The sequence below is a fragment of the Salmo salar genome, chromosome ssa23, assembly GCF_905237065.1.
Source record: "Salmo salar chromosome ssa23, Ssal_v3.1, whole genome shotgun sequence".
In the NCBI taxonomy this organism is placed as follows: Eukaryota; Metazoa; Chordata; class Actinopteri; order Salmoniformes; family Salmonidae; genus Salmo; species Salmo salar.
The window spans coordinates 41,788,049-41,808,021 of NC_059464.1; the positions used below are offsets into that span (position 1 = coordinate 41,788,049).

A 19,973-nucleotide genomic window follows, 5' to 3' on the forward strand; every position below is an offset into this window, starting at 1 on the left:
CTTCATGAGGGAAAGTACATTTTTATTGTATTTTTTACGTGTTTTGACAAGCAATTGGCTACTCACATCTCTAACTCAATAATCAAGTTTGCTGATGACACAACAGCGGTAGGCCTGACTACCAACAACGACAAGACAGCCTACAGGGAGGAGGTAAGAGCACTGGCGGAGTGGTTCTTGGAAAATAACCTCTCCCTCATCGTTAACAAAATGAAGGAGCTGATCGTGGACTATAGGACAGCAGAGAGCACGCCCTAATCCACATCGACTGGGCCGCAGTGGAGAGGGTCAAAAGCCTTGGCGTGTACATCACTAAGGACCTGAAATGGTCCCTCCACACCGACACTGGTGAAGAAGGCGCAACAGCCGGGCTTGGCCCCTGAAAACCTCACAAACTTCTACATATTGCACCATCGAGAGCGTTCTGTCGGGCTGTCTCACCGTCTGGTACGGCAACTGCACTGCCCGCAACCGCAGGGCTCTCCAGAGGGTGGTGCGTTCTGCCCAACCCATCACCGGGGGCACAATGTCTGCCCTCCAGGACATCTACAGCACCGATGTCACAGGAAGGCCAAGAAGATCATCAAGGACCTCAGCCACCCAAGCCATGGCCTGTTCACCCTCCTACCATCTAGCAGGCGGAGACAGTACAAGTGCATCAAAGCTGGGACAGAGAGAATGAAAAACAGCTTCTATCTTCAGACTGTTAACCAGCCATCACTAGCCGGTGTCTGCCCGGTACCCTGACTTGCACCTTAGACACTGTCACTAGCTGGCTCCCACCCAGTACTCTACCCTGCATCTTAGAGACTGCTGCCCTAGATACATAGACTCATTGAACACTGGCCACGTTAATGTTTGCATAATGTTTATGGTTCTGAAATGGTAATAATAATTCTGCAACATTATTCTGTTGACATTTAATTTGATCTCTGAGAAATTAAGCTAACTGATTACTCACTTTTATATGTACATACTGTATTCTCAACATTCTATAGCTCATCCTATATATTGGTCTCCCGGGTGGCACAGTGGTCTAAGGCACTGCATCTTAGTGCAAGAGGAATCGTTACAGTCCCTGGTTTGAATCCAGGCTGTGTCACATCCGGCCGTGATTGGGAGTCTCATAGGGCGGCGCACAATTGGCCCATTGTCGTCCGGGGTAGGCCGTCATTGTAAATTAGCTCTTAAAACCTGTTGGGACTAGGGGGCAGTATTGACAATTTCGGAAAAAATATGTGTCCATATTAAACTGCCTCCTACTCAAACTCAGAACGTAGGATATGCATATTATTAGTAGATTTGGATAGAAAACACTCTGAAGTTTCTAAAACCGTTTGAATGGTGTCTGTGAGTATAACAGAACTCATACGGCAGTCAAAACCTTGAGAGAAATCCTAACAGGAAGTGGAAATCTGATGTGTGGAATCACTTTCAAGCCTTTGCCTATGAAACACACTGTAAATTAGGATTCATGTAGCACTTCCTACGGCTTCCACTAGATGTCAACAGTCTTTACAAAGTGGTTTGAGTCTTCTCCTGTAAAAACTGACCGAACGAGAGGCCTGGAAAGTTTGTCATAGGAGGAAGTCCATTACTACTATGATGTGCATGCCCGTGGGTACTCTCTCGTTACGAAACGTTTTGTAAGACAATGCAATCGTCCACCTTGAATATTATTGAAGTTCTGATTGAAAAAGGCCCTAAAGATTTATGCTATACAGCGTTTGACATGTTTGAACGAACGTAAATAATATTTTTTTGCACTTTCGTGACGACAAGTCCCACGCGCTTCGTACATTTTGAGTAGCCTTCGGAACGCGCTAACAAGAAGGAGCTATATGGACATAAATTATGAACTTTTTCGAACAAAACTACATTTGTTGTGGACCTGGGATTCCTGGAAGTGATGAAGATAATCAAAGGTAAGTGAATATTTACAATAGTATATTTGATTTTAGATGGTTCCAAGATGGCGCTAACCTGTATCGCCTAGCCTATTTTTCTGAGCATAGTACCTCGTTTATTGCAAAGTGTGATTTCCCAGTAAAGTTATTTTGAAATCTGGCAATGCGGTTGCATTCACGAGATGTTAATCTATAATTCTTTGAATGACAATATTATATTTTACCAATGTTTTCGAATAGTAATCTTGTAAGTTGTAGCGCAGATTCACCGGCAGTTTTGGAGGCTAAATATTTTCTGAACATCACCGCCATTGTAAAATGCTGTTTTTAGATATAAATATGAACTTGATAGAACAAAAAATGCATGTATTGTCTAACATAATGTCCTAGGAGTGTCATCTGATGAAGATTGTCAAAGGTTAGTGCATAATTTTAGCTGGTTTTCTGCTTTTGGTGACGCCTGTCTTTGCATTGAAAATAGCTGTGTGTAATGTTTGTCAATGTACTGTCCTAACATAATCTAACTTTATGCTTTTGCTGTAAAGCCTCTTTGAAATCGGACAACGTGGTTGGATTAAGGAGATGTTTATCTTTCAAATGGTGTAAAATAGTTGATTGTTTGAGAAATTGAAATTATTAGATTTTTGCTATCTTGTCAAGCAATACCGTTACCGGGATGAGAACTGGAAGGGGTCCCATAGAGGTTAACTGACTTGCCTAGTTAAATTAAGGTTAAATAAAAAATATTCTGATATTTCTTCTTATACATGTTTTGGGGCTGATTGGACGCACTGCCAAATTCTCTAAAACGACGTGGGGTGTTATTTGTGCATTAGTATTGTACTAATACTGCTGGAGCTAGAAGCGCAATCATTTACTGTACTGCTGGAGCTAGAAACACAATCATTTACTGCTGGAGCTAGAAACACAATCATTTACTGCTGGAGCTAGAAACACAATCATTTACTGCTGGAGCTAGAAACACAATCATTTACTGCTGGAGCTAGAAACACAATCATTTACTGCTGGAGCTAGAAACACAATCATTTACTGCTGGAGCTAGAAACACAATCATTTACTGCACTGCTGGAGCTAGAAACACAATCATTTACTGCTGGAGCTAGAAACAATAATTTACTGCACTGCTGGAGCTAGAAACACAATAATTTACTGCTGGAGCTAGAAACACAATCATTTACTGCAATGCTGGAGCTAGAAACAAGCATTTACTGCACCTGCTTTAACATCTGCTAATAGATGTACGAGACATAAACTTTGATTTGATTCAGACAATTGGTATGACAGGCTCAGGTAGACTCATTCAGGTGAATGAACCTTCAGGCTCAGGTAGACTCAGGAGAATGAACCTTCAGGCTCAGGTAGACTCAGGTGAATGAACCTTCAGGCTCAGGTAGACCCATTCAGGTGAATGAACCTTCAGGCTCAGGTAGACTCAGGTGAATGAACCTTCAGGCTCAGGTAGACTCAGGAGAATGAACCTTCAGGCTCAGGTAGACTCAGGAGAATGAACCTTCAGGCTCAGGTAGACTCAGGTGAATGAACCTTCAGGCTCAGGTAGACTCAGGAGAATGAACCTTCAGGCTCAGGTAGACTCAGGTGAATGAACCTTCAGGCTCAGGTAGACTCAGGTGAATGAACCTTCAGGCTCAGGTAGACTCAGGTGAATGAACCTTCAGGCTCAGGTAGACTCAGGTGAATGAACCTTCAGGCTCAGGTAGACTCAGGTGAATGAACCTTCAGGCTCAGGTAGACTCAGGTGAATGAACCTTCAGGCTCAGGTAGACTCAGGTGAATGAACCTTCAGGCTCAGGTAGACTCAGGTGAATGAACCTTCAGGCTCAGGTAGACTCAGGAGAATGAACCTTCAGGCTCAGGTAGACTCAGGTGAATGAACCTTCAGGCTCAGGTAGACTCAGGTGAATGAACCTTCAGGCTCAGGTAGACTCAGGAGAATGAACCTTCAGGCTCAGGTAGACTCAGGTGAATGAACCTTCAGGCTCAGGTAGACTCAGGAGAATGAACCTTCAGGCTCAGGTAGACTCAGGTGAATGAACCTTCAGGCTCAGGTAGACTCAGGAGAATGAACCTTCAGGCTCAGGTAGACTCAGGTGAATGAACCTTCAGGCTCAGGTAGACTCAGGTGAATGAACCTTCAGGCTCAGGTAGACTCAGGAGAATGAACCTTCAGGCTCAGGTAGACTCAGGTGAATGAACCTTCAGGCTCAGGTAGACCCATTCAGGTGAATGAACCTTCAGGCTCAGGTAGACTCAGGTGAATGAACCTTCAGGCTCAGGTAGACTCAGGTGAATGAACCTTCAGGCTCAGGTAGACCCATTCAGGTGAATGAACCTTCAGGCTCAGGTAGACTCAGGTGAATGAACCTTCAGGCTCAGGTAGACTCAGGTGAATGAACCTTCAGGCTCAGGTAGACTCAGGTGAATGAACCTTCAGGCTCAGGTAAACCCATTCAGGTGAATGAACCTCCCAAAACATTTTTTATTCGGAGATCGTACATTTTATTTACTTTCACAGAATAAATGTTGCTGACATGTTTCTTGTCTAAATACATGGCTCTGCCTGCACTCTCCTCTTTCCTCTGACAGTGTTCATTACACAGTTATGAAACATTGGAGACATCGACATGTTTGACAGTTATCTGATCACCAATCCATACAGCGTTCTGTGCATCTAAAGGTTAATAAAGGCCCATCAAGCTGCATTTCACTGAGTTACTCACATTGATTATGATTATGACTGTAATAGTTTTATATCATGTTCAGACCTAGTCGGGGGCCGCTGCTGACTGCTCCATTCAACTGTCTTTAGGCCCTGATACAAACAAACATTTTCAGGACAAGTGTGGATTTCTGTCAATTTTGAATCACAAGATTGCAGTGGAAAATCAAGCACAGTGTAATGTCTGTTGTGTGCAATTCCTTAGTCCCAGAGCCTAGCCTTTCCTGATAACACTGTCGTCAGATGTTTATCAAATGTTTGATCTCTATCCAGTTTAACAATGTATTTAGTCTATGTCGTGTCAATAGCTCTCCTACCACCACCACCACACCCTGCCTCTCCACCTCCACAACCACTCAGCTATGACCACAACATCAAAAAAGACACAAGCAGAGATGGTGGCTGAAGATGAGAAATAGTGTTGGACAGAGATGTCTTCATTGAGAAACTAATCCATCAGAACTAAGAGACATGGGTACTGAGTGATGATGGAACAAAGACATGGGTACTGAGTGATGATGGAACAAAGACATGGGTACTGAGTGATGATGGAACAAAGTTAAACATGTGCCTCAGTTGAATAGAAAACTAAAACTATATAAAGGAGGCTGCTGGGGGAGGACGGCTCAACAATGGCTGGAATGGAGTCAATGGAATGGGATCAAACACATGGAAACCACGTGTTTGATGTGTTAAATTACCATTCCATTAAATCCATTCCAGCCATTACTATGAGCCTGTCCTCCCCAATTAAGGTGCTACAAACCTCCTGTGGTACTGAGTGATGATGGAACAATGTAAAACATGTGCCTCAGTTTAATAGAACACGAAAACTATATGAAAGTGGTGGTATGTGGGGGGGGTGCAGCCCAAGACAGTCATCACACACTATAACATTACTGTACATTATTGCATACATTCCTGTATATCACTGTATATTATTGTTCATAGCTGTGTTGTGTAAATGTTGTCCAAAGACCTCCACTACATATGCCCTCTGCTGGCCAGACTGTCTGATATCCCAGTTCAGACAAAGAACCAGGCAGAAAGCCCAGATTCAAGGGAAGCCACTCCTACTGCTCAGAACAAACCGTTAAACCAGGAAACGAAACTTATCTCTGGGAATCTGCTGCTCAGTCTGATAGGGCGTTTCACAATGGCAGAAGCACATTTTGCAGATATGGATTTGATGACCTGTTCAATCTGTCTGGATCTACTGAAGGATCCGGTGACTACTCCCTGTGGACACAGTTACTGTATGGGCTGTATTAAAGAAAGCTGGGATCAGGATGATCTGAAAGGCTTTTACAGCTGTCCACAGTGCAGACAAACCTTTATCCCAAGGCCTGTTCTGAACAGGAGCACTGTGCTGGCTGAGGTGGTGGAGAAACTGAAGAAGACAGGACTCCAGGCTGCTCCTGCTCACTGTTATGCTGGACCTTTAGATGTGGGGTGTGACAGCTGCACTGGGAGAAAACTCAAAGCTGTCAAGTCTTGCCTGATGTGTCTGGCCTCTTACTGTGATACTCACCTCAAACTTCACAATGACCTCAACCGAGGAAAAAAACACAAGTTGATTGATGCCACTGGACAACTACAGGAGAAGATCTGCTCTCATCATGACAAACTGCTGGAGGTTTACTGTCGTACCGATCAGCAGTGTATCTGTTATCTGTGTACAATGGATGAACATAAAGGCCATGATACAGTGTCAGCTGCAGCAGAGAGGACTGAGAAACAGGTAAAGATGGGAACAGTCAAATATCACACAATGCATTTAAAGATGTGTTCATCTCTTTTAGCCTGGCATCCAGACCAGTGAGTGAGAATAGGTGTAAGAAGAATAGAGCGAATCACACGTAGTTCGTGTGGCAAAACGTTTATGTATGTAAAGTATTTTTGTTTAAAAAGAAATGTCTCATCTGATAGGCTGGCGAGAGATTTCAAGGGTGGGGAGAGAGCGAGAGAGGGGTGGACATGGAGGGGGCTTGGCTTGAATCGCTGAACACAATGACATGACGTGAATAAGAACGTGCTTGGGCTATTACTAGCATCATAACTTCACTGAATTACAGAATGATATACTAGACATTAGAAATGATTTAGGAACAAAAAAGAACATGATTACCCACACACACATAGTATTACATTACAGAAAATTATTATGCACCATATATTGCTGTATATTATGTAAGAGATAATCAACGTGGGGCTATGCGATCTATGGAAAATAAAGTGGAAGGTGTGCTATCCAATGTCCCCTCTAAACTGCGCACTTGCGCGGCCGCGCTCTTCCTCCAGGATAATAGTTTGCACTATATAGATCAACATTTATTCTGTGATCGAATCAACATTATATCAGCCCCTTTTCAACGCAACAAACCAAAACAAATCTAACTATGCAAGATTGAGTCTGCTTTTCAGATCAGTTCATGTCAGATCAGAGCGCAGGAAGCGCGTGTGCACATTTGTTGAAATTCTTTGCTAGTTAGCGAGTTATTAGCCTAGTTATAGATAGCTATAGGTCAGCAATGGGGAGTTACTGCTTCCTACAGCAGCACAAAATGTATAGGCTACATGTCAAGCTACCTTTATAAAGCCAATCAGGTAGAAAGATTATGTCAAAATTAAAGGGGCAGTGTTATATTTTGATACAGGCTTGAATATGCAAGTAAGCCAATAGGCAGAGGGGTAACCTACATTGTCTAATTCTCTGTGTGGTGATAATAATACATTTTATTTTGTACCCCTGTTTCTTGTATCATAGAACACAATACAATGGTATTTACAGTCACCTATTTGGCCCACAGTGTTACAGACCAAGTAAAGCATTGTTAATTAATGTCAAGCCCTTCATAATGTAAAAACATTTCATGCAATGTAGACCTGCATTGAACACCACATATAGGCTACTGTATGTTATGGGATTTGCTCCATTGATTTTGTTAGTAGACTTACATTATGCTCAGATAGCCACAATGTATTGGCTACTGTCTAAAACTGTAAGGGTACCGCCTCAGTGTTCACTGTAAATGCGCGCCGGACGTTGCACGTTTCTGCTCACAAGACTTAAAATTTGCTCTGTGCCCCAAAACGTGATGGAACATTGATGCAAACCTTTCATGGAATTGCATTAATAACAGTTCTGTTCTGGAACACTACAGATCGCTTTCGTTCCCGGTTCTGTTTCCGATCCTCTAAAAATGAGTTCTGTTCCATGAACTGTTCCTTCAGAACTGAAAGTGAATGTGGTTTCAACATCAGGAAAAGATGCTTTTTCAACCCTTTTTACGCCATTTTGCTTTCTGGGTACCTTGTCAGATGCACAGTAGCCTACCTGATAGTTAGTGATTTATTGGTCTGATAATGTTCTCTGCTGTCACAGTTGTTGTCGGTGAATGAGGACCAAAACGCAGCAGGTACGTGAATGCTCATCTTGATTTTTAATTATCTTTCAAAACGAACATACAAAATAACAAAAACACGAACGATCAACAAAAACAGTCTGGTAAGGCACAAGGCGAAACACAGAACAATCACCCACAAATCACACATACAAACACACCCTAATATATGGAACTCTCAATCAAAGGCAGATAGACAACACCTGCCTTCAACTGAGAGTCCCAACCCCAATCAACCAAACATAGAAACACACAACCTAGACTAACCATAGAATACTAAACATAAACCAAAACCCGGAATTACTAAATCAAACACCCTTTACACAAAACACACCACCCCGAACCACATAAAACAAATACCCCCTGCCACGCCCTGACCAAACTACAAAACAATTAACCTTATATACTGGCCAGGACGTGACAGTACCCCCCCCTTAAAGGTGCTACCCCAGAAGCACCTTAACAAAAAAGAATCCCAAGCAACACCAACAAAAAGTCCCCTTTTCTAAAGGGAGGGAAGGGAGGGTGGCTGCCGTCAACGACGGCACTGTGCTACACCCCCCCTCCCCAACCCACCTATTTCTGGAGGTGGCTCTGGCTCCGGCCGTTCCAGGCTGTCGGGCCACTCTGGCATCGCCGGGGGGCAGTCGGGGCAGTCTGGCAATTCGGGACAGTCTGGGCAGTCTGGCAATTCGGGACAGTCTGGGCAGTCTGGCAATTCGGGACAGTCTGGGCAGTCTGGCAATTCGGGACAGTCTGGGCAGTCTGGCCACTCCGGGACAGTCTGGGCAGTCTGGCCACTCCGGCAGTTCAGGGCAGTCTGGCCACTCCGGCAGTTCAGGGCAGTCTGGCCACTCCGGCAGTTCAGGGCAGTCTGGCCACTCCGGCAGTTCAGGGCAGTCTGGCCACTCCGGCAGTTCAGGGCAGTCTGGCCACTCCGGCAGTTCAGGGCAGTCTGGCCACTCCGGCAGTTCAGGGCAGTCTGGCCACTCCGGCAGTTCAGGGCAGTCTGGCCACTCCGGCAGTTCAGGGCAGTCTGGCCACTCCGGCAGTTCAGGGCAGTCTGGCCACTCCGGCAGTTCAGGGCAGTCTGGCCACTCCGGCAGTTCAGGGCAGTCTGGCCACTCCGGCAGTTCAGGGCAGTCTGGCCACTCCGGCAGTTCAGGGCAGTCTGGCCACTCCGGCAGTTCAGGGCAGTCTGGCCACTCCGGCAGTTCAGGGCAGTCTGGCCACTCCGGCAGTTCAGGGCAGTCTGGCCACTCCGGCAGTTCAGGGCAGTCTGGCCACTCCGGCAGTTCAGCGCAGTCTGGCCACTCCGGCAGTTCAGCGCAGTCTGGCCACTCCGGCAGTTCAGCGCAGTCTGGCCACTCCGGCAGTTCAGCGCAGTCTGGCCACTCCGGCAGTTCAGCGCAGTCTGGCCACTCCGGCAGTTCAGCGCAGTCTGGCCACTCCGGCAGTTCAGCGCAGTCTGGCCACTCCGGCAGTTCAGCGCAGTCTGGCCACTCCGGCAGTTCAGCGCAGTCTGGCCACTCCGGCAGTTCAGCGCAGTCTGGCCACTCCGGCAGTTCAGCGCAGTCTGGCCACTCCGGCAGTTCAGCGCAGTCTGGCCACTCCGGCAGTTCAGCGCAGTCTGGCCACTCCGGCAGTTCAGCGCAGTCTGGCCACTCCGGCAGTTCAGCGCAGTCTGGCCACTCCGGCAGTTCAGCGCAGTCTGGCCACTCCGGCAGTTCAGCGCAGTCTGGCCACTCCGGCAGTTCAGCGCAGTCTGACCTCTCTGGCGACTGTTGACTGGCGGGCAGCTCTGACGACTGTTGACTGGCGGGCAGCTCTGACGATGACTGTTGACTGGCGGGCAGCTCTGACGATGACTGTTGACTGGCGGGCAGCTCTGACGATGACTGTTGACTGGCGGGCAGCTCTGACGATGACTGTTGACTGGCGGGCAGCTCTGACGATGACTGTTGACTGGCGGGCAGCTCTGACGATGACTGTTGACTGGCGGGCAGCTCTGACGATGACTGTTGACTGGCGGGCAGCTCTGACGATGACTGTTGACTGGCGGGCAGCTCTGACGATGACTGTTGACTGGCGGGCAGCTCTGACGATGACTGTTGACTGGCGGGCAGCTCTGACGATGACTGTTGACTGGCGGGCAGCTCTGACGATGACTGTTGACTGGCGGGCAGCTCTGATGAAGACTGTTGACTGGCGAGGCTGGGTTGACGCACTTGTAGCCTGGTGCGTGGTGCTGGTACTGGGATTACCAGATTATGTACACGCACCTCCAGGCTAGTGCGGGGAGCGGGAACAGGACGAGTCGGACTGGGTTGACGCACTTCCGGGTCCGCACGAGAGACAGGAGCTGGAAACCCAGGGCTATGGAGGCGCACAGCCGGTCTAGATCTTACCTCCTGCACAACCCGCCTTGGCTGGATGGAACTAGTAGCCCTGTACGAGCGGGGTGCTCGTACAGGGCAGACTGGGCTGTGCAGGGGCCTGATGGTAGCCGTGCGTAGAGCGGGAGTTGGGTAGCCTGGTCCTCGGAGGCGTACCGGCGACCAGATGCGCTGCGCAGGCATCCTCCTACCAGGCTGGATGCCCGCTCTAGCACGGCACCTGCGAGGGGCTGGAATAACGCGCACCGGACTGTGCGTGCGTATGGGTGAGATAGTGCGCTCCTCAGCGAAACATAGCGCTCTCCACCCCATACGCTCCTCCATATAACCACGAGTAGCTGGCTTCCGGCTCTTCTTACGCCTAGCCAAAAACTACCCGTGTGCCCCCCAAAATTTTCTTGGGGGTGCCTCTCGTGCTTCTCCTTCAGCGCGTACTTGGCCTCGTACCACCGCCTCTCTGCCTTGGCTGCCTCAATTTCCCCCCTGCGGGCGTCGATAATCCCCAGCCTGATGCCAGGGTCCGGCCCCGTCCAGAACTTCCTCCCAAGTCCACTTCTCCCGCCAGTCCAACTCGAACTCCGTCTGCTCCTTCCTCTGCTGCTTGGTCCTTTGGTGGTGGGTGATTCTGTCACAGTTGTTGTCGGTGAATGAGGACCAAAACGCAGCAGGTACGTGAATGCTCATCTTGATTTTTAATTATCTTTCAAAACGAACATACAAAATAACAAAAACACGAACGATCAACAAAAACAGTCTGGTAAGGCACAAGGCGAAACACAGAACAATCACCCACAAATCACACATACAAACACACCCTAATATATGGAACTCTCAATCAAAGGCAGATAGACAACACCTGCCTTCAACTGAGAGTCCCAACCCCAATCAACCAAACATAGAAACACACAACCTAGACTAACCATAGAATACTAAACATAAACCAAAACCCGGAATTACTAAATCAAACACCCTTTACACAAAACACACCACCCCGAACCACATAAAACAAATACCCCCTGCCACGCCCTGACCAAACTACAAAACAATTAACCTTATATACTGGCCAGGACGTGACATCTGCAGAAGCAGATGGGGGAAAACAGTCTGAAATCCATGCTGAGAATCCAGGAGAGAGAGAAGGAGATGCAGGAGCTGAGACAGGCTGTGGACTCTCTGAAGGTGAGGATGGGACCAACTATACTTTCATTATATTCAGGCTGTCTGGGGTCCTGATGAGAGATAAGTTAATAGGGAGGTGGAAATGTCCCCCCTCACCTCTGTCCTAACAGCGCTCTGCACAAGAGGAATTGTCTGACAGTGAGAGGACCTTAACTGAGCTGATCCTCTTCATTGAGAGAAGGCGCTCTGAGGTGAATGAGCTGATCAGTGCCCAGGTGAAGGCTGAAGTGAGTCGAGCTAAAAGGCGACTGCAGCAGCTGGAACAGGAAGTGGCTGAGTTGAAGAGGAGAGATACTGAACTAAAGCAGCTTTCACACACAGAGGATCACATCCATTTCCTCCAGGTGACACTAACTTAAATGTCACAAACAAATTGCTTTTCAATGGCTATCTCTAGATCTCTTTACCTGTGGTATGTGTTTGAAATCAAATAACCTTTGTCTTTCTCAACATCATAGAGTTTCCAGTCTCTCTGTGTTCCTCCTGGATCTGAGGCCATACCCAGCATCAATATCACATTTAAACATGCGAAGAAATACGTCTCTGACCTGAAAGAGATCTGCAAGGAGGAAATGGACAGGATATCTGGGGAAGATGTGTTTAAATCAAATAATATGATTATAATATTTGTTTTTATTATTGTCTTGTTTGTAATGTTTTTTGGGAGAGGGGGCACGGGATAAATCAGCTTTAATATTGCAGATAGATTGTGGCTTGTATCAGCGTAATTGTCTGCATAATTTCCAATACCCCATACATATATTTTGAAAACATAACCTTAAATATATTTTCCTTTTTTATTAATTTCCCCGAACCCTACCACCACTCCCCTAACTGGAGTAAACTAATGGACAGAAACCTTAGGCTTCCACTTCCAGCTTATACATAGTACATACATTTCACAGACACTATATTTGACATTAGTTATCTTTTGTTTGTTTTTACTCCCATCCCTCAGCTACCCTCAACCCCTCCCATCTACCGCTGAAGACCATCCAGTTTTGATTTCTATTTGCCATATATATTTCTAATGTTCTGAACCTTTCTAATCTCACAGTTTCTACAGATTGTAAATATTAAAGATAAACACCTTTGCTAAGAGTATTATTATATTATTGATTGATTGACTGTGACTTTTCAAATCACACAGCAGTGCTATTTGCAGAGTTAGCAATTTTTCATCCATTCCTGAGACTGCGACCAAAAACAAGCTACATATGGGCAGTACCAAAACAAGCTACAGTACATATGGGCAGTACCAAAACAAGCTACATCTGGGCAGTACCAATACAAGCTATATATGGGCAGTACAAAAACAAGCTATATATGGGCAGTACAAAAACAAGCTACAGTACATATGGGCAGTACCAAAACAAGCTACAGTACATATGGGCAGTACCAAAACAAGCTACAGTACATATGGGCAGTACAAAAACAAGCTACATATGGGCAGTACAAAAACAAGTGATCTAATGATTCTGTTGGATCTCCCACATGTGTAACATTATATTGGTTGCAAGAATTTTGTATAATAATTGAAATTGAAAAAGTAAAAGTTTTGAATCTGGCGTCGTTTTGTATATCAGTTCATAAACCATGTGCCATGGAATCGGTACATAAAGAAATCTCCCAACTATTTTGCAACCTGCATGACACAGCTGTCAACCTGCATGACACAGCTGTCAACCTGTATGACACAGCTGTCAACCTGTATGGTACAGCTGTCAACCTGCATGACACAGCTGTCAACCTGTATGGCACAGCTGTCAACCTGCATGACACAGCTGTCAACCTGTACGACACAGCTGTCAACCTGTATGACACAGCTGTCAACCTGCATGACACAGCTGTCAACCTGTACGACACAGCTGTCAACCTGTATAACACAGCTGTCAACCTGTATAACACAGCTGTCAACCTGTATGACACAGCTCTCAACCTGTATGGTACAGCTGTCAACCTGTATGACACAGCTGTCAACCTGTATGGTACAGCTGTCAACCTGTATAAAAACAGCTGTCAACCTGTACGACACAGCTGTCAACCTGTATGGTACAGCTGTCAACCTGTATAACACAGCTGTCAACCTGTATGGTACAGCTGTCAACCTGTATGGTACAGCTGTCAACCTGTATAACACAGCTGTCAACCTGTATGACACAGCTGTCAACCTGTTTAACACAGCTGTCAACCTGTATGACACAGCTGTCAATGTTTTGTCTTTAAATGTAACCGGTGTACTTTTTTATGTATCACAATTGTTTTTAGCCAATTTTGGTCTGTAATGCAGGGCCGACAGACAAGTTCCTTACCTTCTCCCTTTTCCACTTGCCTCCTCCATTTTTTGCGGTAATGCTGCAATCAGTTTGATGTAATTTTGGATAAAGCAGACATTTCCATTTATGATATCATTTACAAAGATTATGCAGTTTTTTTTCTTTCTTCATATATATTTAAGAAAAAAAAAATATTAATATATATATATACTGCTCAAAAAAATAAAGGGAACACTTAAACAACACATCCTAGATCTGAATGAAAGAAATAATCTTATAAAATACTTTTTTCTTTACATAGTTGAATGTGCTGACAACAAAATCACACAAAAATAATCAATAGAAATCCAATTTATCAACCCATGGAGGTTTGGATTTGGAGTCACACTCAAAATTAAAGTGGAAAACCACACTACAGGCTGATCCAACTTTGATGTAATGTCCTTAAAACAAGTCAAAATGAGGCTCAGTAGTGTGTGTGGCCTCCACGTGCCTGTATGACCTCCCTACAACGCCTGGGCATGCTCCTGATGAGGTGGCGGATGGTCTCCTGAGGGATCTCCTCCTGGACAGTCTGTGGTGCAACGTGGCGTTGGTGGATGGAGCGAGACATGATGTCCCAGATGTGCTCAATTGGATTCAGGTCTGGGGAACGGGCGGGCCAGTCCATAGCATCAATGCATTCCTCTTGCAGGAACTGCTGACACACTCCAGCCACATGAGGTCTAGCATTGTCTTGCATTAGGAGGAACCCAGGGCCAACTGCACCAGCATATGGTCTCACAAGGGGTCTGAGGATCTCATCTCGGTACCTAACGGCAGTCAGGCTACCTCTGGCAAGCACATGGAGGGCTGTGCAGCCCCCCAAAGAAATGCCACCCCACACCATGACTGACCCACCGCCAAACCGGTCATGCTGGAGGATGTTGCAGGCAGCAGAACGTTCTCCACGGCGTCTCCAGACTCTGTCACGTCTGTCACATGTGCTCAGTGTGAACCTGCTTTCATCTGTGAAGAGCACAGGGCGCCAGTGGCGAATTTGCCAATCTTGGTGTTCTCTGGCAAATGCCAAACGTCCTGCACGGTGTTGGGCTGTAAGCACAACCCCCACCTGTGGACGTTGGGCCCTCATACCACCCTCATGGAGTCTGTTTCTGACCGTTTGAGCAGACACATGCACATTTGTGGCCTGCTGGAGGTCATTTTGCAGGGCTCTGGCAGTGCTTCTCCTGCTCCTCCTTGCACAAAGGCGGAGGTAGCGGTCCTGCTGCTGGGTTGTTGCCCTCCTACGGCCTCCTCCACGTCTCCTGATGTACTGGCCTGTCCCCTGGTAGCGCCTCCATGCTCTGGACACTACGCTGACAGACACAGCAAACCTTCTTGCCACAGCTCGCATTGATGTGCCATCCTGGATGAGCTGCACTACCTGAGCCACTTGTGTGGGTTGTAGACTCCGTCTCATGCTACCACTAGAGTGAAAGCACCGCCAGCATTCAAAAGTGACCAAAACATCAGCCAGGAAGCATAGGAACTGAGAAGTGGTCTGTGGTCCCCACCTGCAGAACCACTCCTTTATTGGGGGTGTCTTGTTAATTGCCTATAATTTCCACCTGTTGTCTATTCCATTTGCACCACAGCATGTGAAATTTATTGTCAATCAGTGTTGCTTCCTAAGTGGACAGTTTGATTTCACAGAAGTGTGATTGACTTGGAGTTACATTGTGTTGTTTAAGTGTTCCCTTAATTTTTTTGAGCATATATTTTAATCAAATAATATATTTGAGTTTAACCATAATATTTGTTGGAATATTTGTTCTGTCTTTTCTGGTGTATCAAACTAAAATTGCAACCACCTTTCTATTGCTTGTATTAAAAATAGCAATATTTTGGAGATGATTTCATTTTCAAATAACCAGAAGTGAGAGGTTGTAACTTAAATGAAAGGAAAAGGCCATTCTTGAACACTGGGTGAGCCATTCTTACTAATCGACTAGAGAACCAGTTCTGATTTAACTATAGAGAACCAGTTCTGATTTAACTATAGAGAACCAGTTCTGATTTAACTATAGAGAACCAGTTCTGATTTAACTATAGAGAACCAGTTCTGATTTAACTATAGAGAACCCGTTCTGATTTAACTATAGAGAACCAGTTCTGATTTAACTATAGAGAACCAGTTCTGATTTAACTATAGAGAACCAGTTCTGATTTAACTATAGAGAACCAGTTCTGATTTAACTAAAGAGAACCAGTTCTGATTTAACTAAAGAGAACCAGTTCTGATTTAACTATAGAGAACCAGTTCTGATTTAACTATAGTTATGATTGAAGCCATTAGTGAGAGGTCTTATGCTTTAATATTTAAGAATTTCTGCCATCGGAATTCATGTTCATTATATAAACAGGCCCGTGTAATATTGTCTGGTTTGCCATTCCAAATAAAGTGGAATATGTTTTGCTCATATAATTTAAGTCGTTAGGTGTAGGCAGGGCCATAAATATATAGGTAAACTGGGATATGACTAATGAATTAATCAGGGTGATTATTCCAGAAATAGACAGGTGTTGTCCTCAGAGGTTGGTGGAAGGCCAATTTCAAGCTCATATAAGTGCTCTTTTTGTGTATTTGTTCTAGCTATTGTGTCTGCTGTAGAAATGCATGCAGAATGATTTGTGGTATTTGTACAGTTGATGGCTAAGTTAGCATTGCTGAGTGATGTCGTCCTCCTGAAACTTATTGTGTTGCCAACTGATAATGAATGTACCTGTGTCTTAAGTTCTAAATGTTCTCCCTTCTGAGCCCAAGACCAGTTCTTAGAGTGGGAGCAAAGTGTATACGCACGCATGCACAAACGCATGCACAAACGCACGCGCACACACACACACACACACACACACACACACACACACACACACACACACACACACACACACACGCACACACACACACACACACACACACACACACACTGTAAAAAACAGCTAGATGTAACAGTTCTGGGCCCTCGCCTGCTATATAGTCAACTCTGACTGCTAGTGATGTGACCCAGACCCTCCATAGGGGATCTCATAAGAACCAGGCAGATGTATAACATGTTGCTCACCAACCAGACCCTCCATTGTATGTGTGGTTTCTAGAAGTAACAGAAACATCAATATTAGAAACATGCATATGGAAAGGTAGATATATGATAGCATTGACAAACACAACCAGTCTTCCCTGTGGCTCAGTTAGTAGAGCATGGTGTTTGCAATGCCAGCATGGTGTGTGCAATGCCAGGGTTGTGGGTTTGATTCCCACGGGGGGCCAGTACAAAAAAAAAAAAGTATGCATTCACTACTGTAAGTTGCTCTGGATAAGAGTGTCTGCTAAATGATGTAAATGCAACCAGATAAATGCAGGCTACACATGCTAATAGTCAAAGCTATACAACTGGAGATATGCCTAGGCCTATAGAGGCCAGTAAACCCTATCAGTCCTGAGACCACAGCAAAAATCCTCTTTTCATTTTCCCCACTTCCATTTATCTGTATGTCCAGCCTTTATATTTAGCTTCACAATGAAGTATTTTACCATTTTCCTTTCAGGACAACCAGGGCTAAAATTAGAACACAACACAATTTGACATAAACAGTTGCATTCATGAGTTTCATTGACAAATGTCAATTAACAAAATAAAATCTGCCAAAGCAAAAACCTGATAAAAAGTTCCATGAATGCTGTAAGCACAAAACTATTTAACAGGATGTATGGTCCATATTTAACAGGATGTATGGCCCATATTTAACAGGATGTATGGTCCATATTTAACAGGATGTATGGCCCATATTTAACAGGATGTATGGTCCATATTTAACAGGATGTATGGTCCATATTTAACAGGATGTATGGTCCATATTTAACAGGATGTATGGTCCATATTTAACAGGATGTATGGTTGATATTTAACAGGATGTATGGCCCATATTTAACAGGATGTATGGTCCATATTTAACAGGATGTATGGTCCATATTTAACAGGATGTATGGCCCATATTTAACAGGATGTATGGTCCATATTTAACAGGATGTATGGTCCATATTTAACAGGATGTATGGCCCATATTTAACAGGATGTATGGTCCATATTTAACAGGATGTATGGCCCATATTTAACAGGATGTATGGTCCATATTTAACAGGATGTATGGTCCATATTTAACAGGATGTATGGTCCATATTTAACAGGATGTATGGTCCATATTTAACAGGATGTATGGCCCATATTTAACAGGATGTATGGTCCATATTTAACAGGATGTATGGTCCATATTTAACAGGATGTATGGTCCATATTTAACAGGATGTATGGTCCATATTTAACAGGAAGTATGGTCCATATTTAACAGGATGTATGGTCCATATTTAACAGGATGTATGGCCCATATTTAACAGGATGTATGGTCCATATTTAACAGGATGTATGGTCCATATTTAATGGTAAGAGAGGCAAGCATGAATGTCAACAACAAACAGTAGTATGAATATGTTAGCATAGCAAACACTACACAGCACTGCTCACGTTGAGTGGACGCACACATCACTCATTAACACGCTCACTTTTAGAAACTCAAATGGGGTGCGTTCAGTTTGATTAAACGCTTGCTTTGTTGCGTAACAGCTTATACTGAATGGCACGTTTCCCCAAAACGCTCTTCAATGTTCTGCTCCATTTGGTGGGTGTGGCGGGGTGTGGCATGAAGCAACAAGTGGCGTATTTAAAGGAAAGCGGCCATGCTGACAGCATTCCCCAAATCACAACCCCTTGCGGTTTTTCAACTGGTCGTTCAGAACAGCACCGTATCCGTTTAATTGAATGATGCATTACATTTTATTTGTGCTGAATGCAGCCCTGATGCCCAAGGGAAGGGCGCCAGAGGTGATTGGCCAACATATGGGTGCAGAGATTGGCTGACTGACTTGTCAATAATATATTCTTAAAGGCACAGGGCCTTTTTCCTCTTCATGGACTGGTTCCCGCTGACATTGGATCCCAACACAGCACATCAACTCCTGCGTCTGTCTGAGGGGAACCAAAAGGTGACCAGGAGTGATAAGATCCAGCCTTATCTCAACCATCAACATAGATTCAGCCACTGGAAACAGGTGTTGTGTGGAGAGGGTCTGTCTGGAGCCTGCTACTGGGAGGAAGAGTGGACCGGGTTGAGGTTGATTTAGCCGTCTCAGATAAAGCCATCAGCAGGAGAGGAAGTGGTAATGACTGTTGGTTTGGAGGTAATGACCAGTCCTGGAGGTTGTACTGTTCTGCATCTACATGCTGTTTCTACCACAATAGTAAAGAGACAGATATCCCTGCCATCTGCTCAGACTCCAGAGTAGGAGTGTACCTGGACCACAGCGCTCCTACCGACAGTGAGTCACGTGGCCGTGGAACGTTATAATGGGGAAAACGAGTGATATAAGCGACTTTGAGTGTGGTATGATCGTCGGTGCCTGCCGCGACGCATCCAGTATCTCAGAAACAGCTGCCCTCCTGGGCTTTTCACGCATGACGGTGTCTAGGGTTTACCGAGAACGGTGCGACAAACCAAAAAGCATCTAGTCAGTGGCAGTTCTGTGGGCGAAACAGCTCGTTGATGAGAAGTCGAAGGAAAATGGCAAGAATCATGCAAGCTAAAAGGTGGGCCATGAACGGACAAATAACGGCTCAGTACAACAGTGGGGTGCAGAACAACATCTCGGACCGCAGAACTTGTCGATCCTTGTCACGGTTGGGCTATTGCAGCAGACGACCACATCGGGTTCCACTCCTATCAGATAAAAACAAGAACAAGTGGCTCCATCCCGGTTTCTGTTGCGTCATGCTGATGGCAGAGTCAGGATTTGGCCCAAGCAGCATGAGTCCATGGCCCCATCCTGCCTGGATTCAACAGTACAGGCTGGTGATGGTAGAGTACTGGTGTGGGGAATGTTTTCCTGGCACACATTAGGTCCCTTGATACCAATTGAGCAACGATTGAACACCTGTCACAAAGAATTCAGGGTGTTCTGG

The 19,973-nt window shown here is 45.3% G+C and overlaps 1 protein-coding gene across 1 annotated transcript; it reads left to right on the forward strand.

Moving 5' to 3' along the window:
- The first annotated feature begins 5,773 nt into the window (after window positions 1-5,773).
- LOC106584677 (E3 ubiquitin/ISG15 ligase TRIM25) lies at window positions 5,774-12,736 on the forward strand. The gene is made up of 4 exons (XM_014170183.2): window positions 5,774-6,406; window positions 11,549-11,644; window positions 11,755-11,988; window positions 12,103-12,736. The coding sequence occupies exons 1-4, from the start codon at window positions 5,822-5,824 to the stop codon at window positions 12,325-12,327; spliced, it is 1,140 nt and encodes a 379-aa protein (XP_014025658.2). The 5' UTR covers window positions 5,774-5,821; the 3' UTR covers window positions 12,328-12,736.
- The last annotated feature ends 7,237 nt before the right edge of the window (window positions 12,737-19,973 follow it).

Excerpts from the sequence above, each read along its gene's own strand:
- LOC106584677 (XM_014170183.2), top strand. The coding sequence starts at position 5,822 with ATGGCAGAAGCACATTTTGCAGATATGGATTTGATGACCTGTTCAATC. Across the intron at positions 6,407-11,548 it reads CAGAGAGGACTGAGAAACAG|AAGCAGATGGGGGAAAACAG; the intron begins GTAAAGATGGGA and ends TGACATCTGCAG. Across the intron at positions 11,989-12,102 it reads ATCACATCCATTTCCTCCAG|AGTTTCCAGTCTCTCTGTGT; the intron begins GTGACACTAACT and ends TCAACATCATAG.